This window comes from Gavialis gangeticus, unplaced genomic scaffold (genome assembly GCF_001723915.1).
Source record: "Gavialis gangeticus isolate Ggan-Ray unplaced genomic scaffold, GavGan_comp1, whole genome shotgun sequence".
In the NCBI taxonomy this organism is placed as follows: domain Eukaryota; kingdom Metazoa; phylum Chordata; order Crocodylia; family Gavialidae; genus Gavialis; species Gavialis gangeticus.
Window position 1 is genome coordinate 44,736,168 of NW_017728996.1, and position 9,689 is coordinate 44,745,856.

The 9,689-nt window shown below is 42.5% G+C and overlaps 1 protein-coding gene across 1 annotated transcript in view; it reads left to right on the plus strand.

Annotated features, from left to right (window-relative positions):
• Positions 1-8,461, plus strand: part of PSMA4 (proteasome subunit alpha 4) — a 14,164-nt gene extending 5,703 nt beyond the window's left edge. Inside the window, exons 5-9 of the mRNA XM_019504407.1 lie at positions 3,675-3,752; positions 5,507-5,595; positions 7,033-7,163; positions 7,406-7,529; positions 8,040-8,461. Of these exons, the coding sequence (XP_019359952.1) occupies positions 3,675-3,752; positions 5,507-5,595; positions 7,033-7,163; positions 7,406-7,529; positions 8,040-8,194 (577 nt within the window). The 3' untranslated portion in view covers positions 8,195-8,461. The remainder of the gene's footprint in view (positions 1-3,674; positions 3,753-5,506; positions 5,596-7,032; positions 7,164-7,405; positions 7,530-8,039) is intronic.
• The last annotated feature ends 1,228 nt before the right edge of the window (positions 8,462-9,689 follow it).

A 9,689-nucleotide genomic window follows, 5' to 3' on the forward strand; every position in this document is an offset into this window, starting at 1 on the left:
CCCACATCCCTGCCACACCCCGCCCCCCACATATACCTCTCTACTCCCCCCACACACTATACAAGAATAAGACTTCATTTTCAGCTATTATGCAATTGCCTTTGTATATACCAGAAAAGCACATAAATCAGGACAAAAAGATTTTTTTTAAATAGAATTGAAATATGTTATGGTAGATGTTTGATTTTTAGTATATGATTTGTTTTTTACCTATACTTTGTTAAAATGATTTCTTTTGAAAGTTTTTGTGTATGGCCCTTAATTTAATTGATTTGGTGCCATCTCAGGGAGTTTTGATGCCCCTGAAAGCCCCACTGATTAGATGAGGGTGATGGGGCAGGTTACTAGAGGAGTGACAACCCCTCACTATCTGATAGGTTATGCTTGGCAGAACTTCTGGGCCCTCAGGGACAGGCCATTCACCGTGAGGGTGGGCCTTGTGGATGGGCAGTGTTTCCCAGTCAAGGGGTGGACCTTCTGATGTCAGGGACCACGTGATAAGGATAGGGGATTCTGGAACCAACGTGGTGGTAATTGGGGCAAGGTTTGGTGGCAGGTGGATGGGTCTTATATTGTGGACCATGTGACAGGGCAGGACTTCCAGTTCCAAGATGGCAACCCTGTAGAGGGACCCAGTCCGAGCGGCCACAATGGGGTGGAGCCTACGTGTTGCATGCTCAATGGGTGTCTCATTCCCCTATTTTCATATCTTGCCCACCACAACTTGGTGTGACCAAGCAGCCCAGTGTCAGCATACATTGGCTGAGTTTGGAGGTCTTGATCAAGTTCTGCAGTCAGTGGTGCCTGGCCTGCATTAGAAAATGAATAAATATAACTTAAATAAGCATATTTGTGCCTGCTTCAGGCCTTGCCTTGGCCCAGCTGCGTATCTTCGCCACCTTCCTTCAGGCAGTCGGGGCTCTTGAGGGTTTACCCTTGCTATGAGCCCAATCCAAGTGGGCTGGTCTGTCCTGGGTTAGGTCCTTCGGGTAATCTAGGGCCATAGGCATTACAAACCTCTGGAGCTGCTAAAGATGCCTGCCTTCCAGCAGTTGAGTGGCAATCAGAGTTCTGTAGGGAGAACCTGTACTGCACTGGTCCTTGATCCCAGGTCCTTGGCTTTGGTGGAGGGATGTGATGTGGGCCAGCGCCTATGCTGGTGTTCCTCCTCTTCCAGGGCTGGTACTTATGTAGGGAGTTCTGGATTGGTCTGGGCCAACCCAGATCCCTGCCTGCCTCCATGTGTCCTGCTGCCATTGCCACCAGATGTTGAGAGCCCCAGAGGGGCTCATCAGCCCCTGCCCCTGCAGCTTCTGTGCCCTAGGTAACACTGTCTTAGCTGGCCACGTGCCCTGTTCTCGGGCGGGAGCCTGGGTTCTGACTTTCACCCTGGCCTGGGGGGTTGGCCTGTGGAGGGAACAGTGGTGTGGTGGAGTGCACTGTCGGCCCGTGGGCTCACCACTTTTCCGCAGGACTGATGGGGAGTCCACTGCATGCAGAGCATGCTGCCAGTTGTCACCCTGGTGAGTACAGGGCTCTGCCAGGTCCCTGCTACACTCCCTTCTTCCAGAAAGAGTACTTCATGGGGAGGGACGTCTTGTGGCAAAAGCTCTGGGATTAGGGGCAGGACTACTGGTCTCAAAATGGTGAAAATGGGTGGGGCACTCATTAAGGGCTGGGGCCTAGGAGTTTGACATGGGGTGTATCCTTGTGGCCTTTGACAGCTCATCAAAACTTAAGTTTTCCTCCAGTCAAAATAATTGCCAGCCTTGCTCTAGGAGCTATATCTATTGCTAGTAGTTATCAGAATCTATTTCTTGCCCTCAATGTGGGGCTCGATAATTTGAGTTTATCTCAGTTGCTTTGGTGCACGTGGAATAAAAGGGACTCTTTATCCTCACTTCCACTTCCTTTGATCTTTGGGGCAGCCAAGGGCTGGTTATGGGGCCACATCCAGTGGGTAGTTTCCTGTGGTCAAAGGCATAATTAGTAGGGCTGTGCGAAATTTTGGCAGCCGTTTCGTTTCAGAGCTGTTTCGGCACCTGAAACATGGCATCTGAATCGAAATGAGAGGCTCTGAAACAGCTCCAAAATGAATTCAGAAGGCTCCAAAACGTTTAAAAAATGTTTCAGGGAGTTTCAGAGCCAGGCTTGGAGGGAAACAAAAACTAAGAAGAGGGAGGGGAAATTGGGGATGGGGCGGGGGACGGGCAGGGGGACCTGCTCTGATATTGACATCTAGCTCCCAGTTGTATCCCCCAGTTCTGATCATTTCCCCAGCTCTTCCCAGGGGGCACAGGCCCCCGATCTGTGCAGGAGGTTTAATCAGGCTGCCACTGCAGGCTGGGGCCAGTGGCAGCTTCTTGGTTAAACTGCGCCGAGCACCAGAAAGACTACGGCGCTGCTGCAACCCGGCAGACAGATCCAGGGGCCTAGAGCCCCTGGGAAGAGCTGCGGGGCATCGAACCAGGGGCTGGGCAATCCCTGCTGTGCGACCTGGCTCCACAGGGAGCAGAGATCTGTGCTGGGGTCTGCTTGCCGCTGCTGCCTGCCCCATGCAGCCCCACATCACTGGGGCAGCATGGGCCAGGCAGCGTCGGCGAGGAGACCCCCGGTGCAGATTTCTGCTCCTTGCGGAGTTGAGTCATGCAGCAGAGACAAGCAGGGTTGCTTGCCGCTCTGTGCCACTTCCTTGCCCCATGACCCAGCATGACAGGGATCAGAAATCTGCATGGGGGTCTCCCTGCCTGCACAAAGGGCAGTGGCCCTCCCCTGGACGAGCTGCCCACAGCCCCGCCCAGCTGGGTAGGGTTGCGCAAAGCTTGCAGCCTGTTCGAAATAGATTCAGCGAAAATTAAACAGGACAGTGATCTGAAACACCAGAATGAATCGCCATCCTCCTAAATGGCTGAATCTGAAACTGAAGTGAAACACAGCTGTTTCGCACAGCCCTAGAAATTAGTTGCATCTCCTCATACTACTACTCCCCATTTCCCCCTTAAATGCACTGTCTGGCTTATTTTTCTCGTCTCTTCTGCTTTGAGTAGTTGATGTCTTGTAGACATCTCAAATTCAGCACAAGTAAGTTAACTAAGCTAAAACCTCTTCGAACTATCAAGGACACGTGGCACATTCTGCTAAAAAATAAATGCACTACTCTCATCTGAAATAGTTATTTCTCTCAAAATGTTATTCCAGTGACAGTCAGATAATTTGTTAGTTGAACAAGCATCTACGTATCAATAAGAAATTTCCATTCATATACAGTTTTTAGATCTTTTATTGGGCATCCCATTGTTTGAGTTGATTAAAAGGCTCTAGGAAAACACTAATTATGGCCTGCAAAGTAGTAGTGTGCATATCTAATAGCTCCTTTAGAGCTCTCTTATTAATATTTAGAATTTAATAATCTTGCATTAATCTATGTTTGTATAAACCCATACGGTGTATAAATTCCGTCATCTCAATATTAGTGTTCTGCCTATACAGTACTTGTAACATACATGCATCAGATAAAGTGCTGTGGCTAGAGCTTGTGAACTTTTAAAATCTTTCCAACTGTGGTTTTGATAAAAAATATGCAAATATGTTGCTTCTCCTTGAAGTACTGCATGAAGGTATAACTCGCTTTGGCAAAAATAAGAACCCAATATACTCATATATTTGTATTTCAGGGATATGGCTTGCAGTGTTGCAGGAATAACTTCAGATGCAAATGTTCTAACGAATGAACTGAGACTGATTGCACAAAGGTATGTCTTTGTAGTTTTACTTAAAAACTTCAGAGTAATTCAGACTTCAGTATAAATTACTTAACAAGGGAAGAGCTATCCTTTTTTGCTGTGTGTATTTACTAACATAAAAAGTATGTTCTTTAACTTCTGCCCTTGATTAAAGTTCTGTATACAGTTCTCATTTTTGTGTTTTCTAGTTATTAATTACCTCGTAATAAAACATATTTTAGGATATGCTTACCCTACTCCATAAATTTTTTTTTTTCAGTTTTGGAAGATTTGACAAATCAAATTAAGGAAGCAGAAAACTGTTTGTGCCTTTTAGAATCTTAGAATAGTAGAGTTGGAAGGGACTTCATGAGGTCATCTAGTCCAACCCTGCTGCTCAAGCTGCAATTGTCCCTAACTAAACCATCCCAGTCAAGAGCAGGTTAGACAGATGCTTAAAAATATACAAGGATGGAGATGGCATATCCTCTTTGGGTAGCCTGTTCCAGTGTTAACCACCTTCACAAATGTACCTTGTTACCCAAATATCTTTACACCTTACAATGATGGGAGATTAGATAAATACCTAAAGAACATATGTCTCAATAAATAAAGAAAATACTGGCATACAAAGTCTTCTCATATAGTTGTGGCTTGTTTTAAAAAAATACTTTTTTTCCATTTTACGATTCCTTTGTGAAGTATAAAGTCATTATATATAAAACTAGCCAATTGCCTGTCATGAATGACGGAGTGGTTCAGGGTATGTTTACATGCCCCCTGCCACCTCCTGCTCACCCTTCGGGCTGGCCATATAAACAGTCCTGCTGCTGCCACCTTCTCCTCCAGCCTTTGGCATGGCGGCTCCCTACCTGGCTCTGTCTCCTCCCTGGAGCAACAGGGCTTCCCCCCACTTCCCATCCTCTCTCCTCCCTGTTCCCCTGCCTTCTTCCCTCCCTGCCAGCTGTTGTCAGGGCTGGGAGGTGGGGCACTGCCACCATGACCCCCGTCCCCACTTCCCTCCCTCCCTCCCTTCCTTCCCTGCTGTCCGGCCCCAACAACAGCTGTCACCATGACCCCCACCTGGGCCCCGTGCAGCCTTCTTTCCCCACCACCTCCCCCTCCTTGCTTGCTGTTGTCAGGGTCACCTTCCCATTCCCCTCCCTCCTTCCCTGCCAGCTGTTTCAGGGGGTTTTGGGGAAAGGCAGTGGGGGCGCTGCCACCGTGACCTTTCCCCCTCATTCTCAGGCAGGGAGGTGGGGAGAAGCCCTGCTGCTCAGGTGGCCAGGGCATGTTCGCTGCTGCCACACAGTTTGGCCTGTGCAGCCAGTCACTGCCCGTCCTTTTGGTGGCGCATGCGCAGTTGGCATTACAGACAGACTAAGCCCTTTATTATAAAAGATATTAAGCCACATACATGTACCCCTAACTTCTGCTGTGTATGCATTGATGACACGTAAGGATCGGGTTTATTATTCAATAATTAAATTAATTGCATTCATTTTAGTAAAGCATACTTTAACATGGTGAGAAGAATGTCTGTAAGTAAGAATTTGTGGTAAAAATTCTAAATGTAGAGGCATGCTTAGTTTGAACTATTATTTTTGTAATATTTTAAGACGCCTCGTTTCTCCTTAGGTAATTAATTGTCCATCCCCTTGTAATAACCTGTCTTTTACTTGGGTAGCTTTCATTTGTCTCAACAAAACATTTTATTTTTAAGAATAGAGAATTTCTCTCTTAATAAAAAACATTATTAACTATATCTTTCTTGTTAACCATAGGTATTTGTTGCAATATCAAGAACCAATTCCTTGTGAGCAGTTGGTAACAGCCTTGTGTGACATTAAGCAAGCTTATACACAGTTTGGAGGTAATGCCTGGAACTTTTTAGAGGCCTCTAAACGTCTTGGGAATAACTTTCATAGGATCATTTACAATGCTTAAGTCATGTACTTGCCCTATAAACTTCTAAAGCAGCAAATGATCCCTGGGAAAACTATTGCAAGGATTAATTAACTTCTGTATGGCAGAAATAGTACAGTAATAGTAAAGGACAGATCTTAAGGTTGCTAGTATCGATATAGAGAGGTGGTTAGGCATGTTAGTCTGCAGTAAAGAAGGGTGACACCTTAGAGACTAACTAGTATCAACCTACTTCTTTAGGTGCTGTGCATTGAAGCTGTGCTACACTATGAAATCTGAGGAAATAAGTTGTCACCTACAAAAGTTTATGCCTCTAAACTCATTAAGTCTATAAGGTGCCATCCTGCCCTACCCTCTAATGTAGATACAGGCATTCAGTCACTGCTCAAAAGTTAGTGGCTGAAATGTAGGACCTTGTAAACAGGGTTCCCTAAACTTTCTGGGAGTTAACCTCACCCATAGCAAAAGAGGAAGATTTGTTTTAGGGCTGTAGTGATCAACCCATCCAGCTCCATAAGCCAGATGAGTTGCACTAGGCTGATGCACAGGGTTGATCGGCAAATGGATAGCACCCATGTGTTTAATCAAGCCACTGACCAACCCTAGGTGTGGCGCTATGTCTTCTGGCCTGTGGGGCTCCTGATAGGCTTAAAAGGGCAGCTCCACTCCCTGGGCAGCTGCAGCACATGAGACAATGCCAGTTGCCACCCTGCCAATGGCAAGCAACCACTATTGCAACAATAGGTATTTTTGCACTCCTGGCCTTCCCTTAGCCTCCCTCTTCCCCCTGCTCCTTCCAAACATGGTCAGGACTGCTGCCTCAGCACCCACATCAGTTATGCTACTGCAACTTTGTACAGGTCCATAAATTTAGCAGCTGGGGAGCAGTGGTATTGTTAATTTGCCATGGGTCCCAGAGCGTGTTTCCTAATGCAAGAATTGTGGTGTTTTCACCTAGACCAGTAATTACTGTTTTAAATGCCGGAATCCCTAATCCAGTAATTGTCCTAGCATCCAGTATATTTGTAGTGAAGAGATATGGCCCATCAAAATACGTTTTCTGGAACTTTTAAGATAGAAATTTCAGGATGTTTGCTGAAGGCTTGATTTTTAAAATACTGAGCTGATTTCTGGTCGTGGAATTGAATTTCTGGTTGGGTTAAATTGAAGTAAGTCTCCAGCTTATTTTTCTTCCTTACATCTTGGAAGAAACAAAGGAAGGATTTGTAGTAGAGCTTATCTAATGTAGCAGAAGTGCATAGATAGCTGTATGAAATCTTAGCTCACATAAGAGGATTTAACAGTTTTCTTTGATATTTTTAAGTGTCACCCATGACAATTCTTGTTACTAAATTTAGTGTGTTAATACCCTTGTTTTTAACAGGAAAACGTCCTTTTGGTGTTTCATTGCTATACATTGGCTGGGATAAGCATTATGGATTTCAGCTTTATCAGAGTGATCCTAGTGGAAATTATGGAGGGTGGAAAGCCACATGTATCGGGAATAACAGTGCAGTAAGTTATTTTGCTTTATTTTATTAACGAAGACATACATGTAAATCAATGACTTGACCAGTTTATGTATTTAATAGTTAATAGATTTGATGGGTTGTGCCACTTGCACACATGTTGCTACTACAAAGCAAAAATAATTGCTGTAAAACATTTCATGTAGTAATACTGGCATTAATATTTTCTGACATCCGACAGGAAAAAAAACTTTTCAACAGTAGTTGTTTATATACATTGTTTTACAGGCAGCAGTGTCAATGTTAAAGCAAGACTACAAAGAAGGGGAAATGACTTTGAAGTCAGCACTTGCTTTAGCCATTAAGGTCCTAAACAAAACCATGGATGTTAGTAAACTCTCTGCAGAGAAAGGTAAACAACGTTGCTTTTCCATATCTCTAGTTCAGCTTGGAATAATTTCTTTTGCTGAGAAATCCTAAATGCTTTCTGTGAAAAGACTAACAAATTGGTTGTGTGAAAAAACAATTGTCTTGAGTCACAGATAAGGGTGGTGGATTCTTAAGAAATTAGCTATTAAATTGCTTCATGATTTCAGTGGACAGTGGCAGATTTTGAGGATGCAGCAATGAGTTTTAAGCTTACAGACAAGCATTAGAGTATTTTGTCATATGAGAGCAGTCTTACTGACCTTCCCTAGACGTGCGTTCACTGAAGTTGATAGGATTCTGGCCATAGGCAGAGATGTTCAAAGGAGCTGAATTCAGTACCCTTGGCTCTGTCAGAGCTTTTTGCTTAGCTCCCTCTGACTCCTTTTGACATTTCTAACTAGTAATAGTAACTTTGGCTGTTGCTTTTTTCTAAAACTATCTAGTGCGGTTATAAAAATGCAGGTGTCAACCATATGCTTTCTCTCTGTTTCAGTTGAAATTGCAACATTGACAAGAGAGAATGGAAAGACAGTTATAAGGGTTCTAAAGCAAAAAGAGGTGGAACAGTTGATAAAACAGCATGAGGAGGAAGAAGCAAAAGCTGAACGTGAAAAGAAGGAAAAAGAGCAAAAAGAAAAAGATAAATAGAATATGTAATTGGTCATTTTGTAGATAACCTGAGACCTGTTTCAGTAACAGATCATTTGTATTTCCAGTGTGTGGATACCTGCAAAAACTGATGCAGTGGAGGAGGTGGGCTTTTTCATGTTTTTGTTTTGCAGATGCTTACTGTCATACAAATCACCATTTCCATGATTTGCCATTTCTTACATTGAATTATTTCAGTTCTGCAACTTCTCTTTATTTCTTATGCCTCTTATTTTTATTACAATAAAATTTTAGAAGTTTAATGAATATTGTTACTTCATCTGTAGCATCCAAGTACAGTGATTCTTGAGGGAATTAGTTTGGAACATGCAACTCAAAATAATAATTTATGGCTATGTGGTAAAGAATAGAAGTTAAAAAGAAGACTGTTACAATGACTTGTGAAAAGCTTGGAGCACATTTTAGGGAGGTCCTTGTGCTTCTACAGAATTAAGTGCATGTATAGGTTATTTGTAATGTTTAGCATATTACATTCTGTAATGAGAAGTTATGTCTACTTGACTAGTATTCTTGCAAGCAGTAGGACTATTTCTAATTTGGTTTGTAGTAAATACTTTTACTATAATCTCCCACAAAAGGTATGTGCTTTGAAAGAAATACTGGCTAAAAATAGGTAAAGATCTCACAAGTCAGAAACATACTTCTGTCAAGTGACTTGTAAGGGAAAAAAATGTTAAATTGTCTTTTCAAGGTATGCTTGTCAAAATAGAAGAATTCTTAAATTGAGTACTTTCACACCCAGGTTGATGAATTTCAGAGAGCAAAGATGTTGCATAGCCTTGTTTTCTTGACAGCTAGCTTGACAATGATGCAGAAAAAGATTAAATCACTTTCTCATTAACCATATCCATTTGTTTTGGACATTCTAAACGCTGGACCTTGAATAACATCACACCACTCTTTTTAATACTAATAGAGTACTGACAAGCCAGACATTTGACTATTAAAAGAAATAAAATATTTGAACAAAAATAACTTAATGTCTGTATAAACTGAAGCTCAAATTTCCATGTTTGAGATGTCAAATAAAGAAACATAGAAGAAATATTTGGAAACCTTACAAAAAATGAGGAACCACAACTACTTCTTTGCAGAAGAGTTTATCTAGGGTCAACAGAAAATACCATGTATGTAACACAGTCTCTTTTTCTCAGCTCTTCTATTAAAATATCTCTTTTTTTTTTAAGAACATTTTGCATATGATAAACAACATCAACTCATAAGTAGTAGTAGAATGCATCTTTTTGCCTTCAGCTGGATTTTAAGTCATCATTTCTCCTCTAGATTAACACTGCATATCTTGCGTTTTCCAATGGAAATCTCATGTTTGTGGGATTTAAATGATTGGCTGAAAGAAACGGAGTCATTTAGCACTTGATTTTGTATTATCCATCCAAGAGAGCTTTGACTGTTCTTAAAAAAAAAAACAAACAAAAAACCTCTTCAGATGTGGCCAAAATTAGTGTAGTCTCAA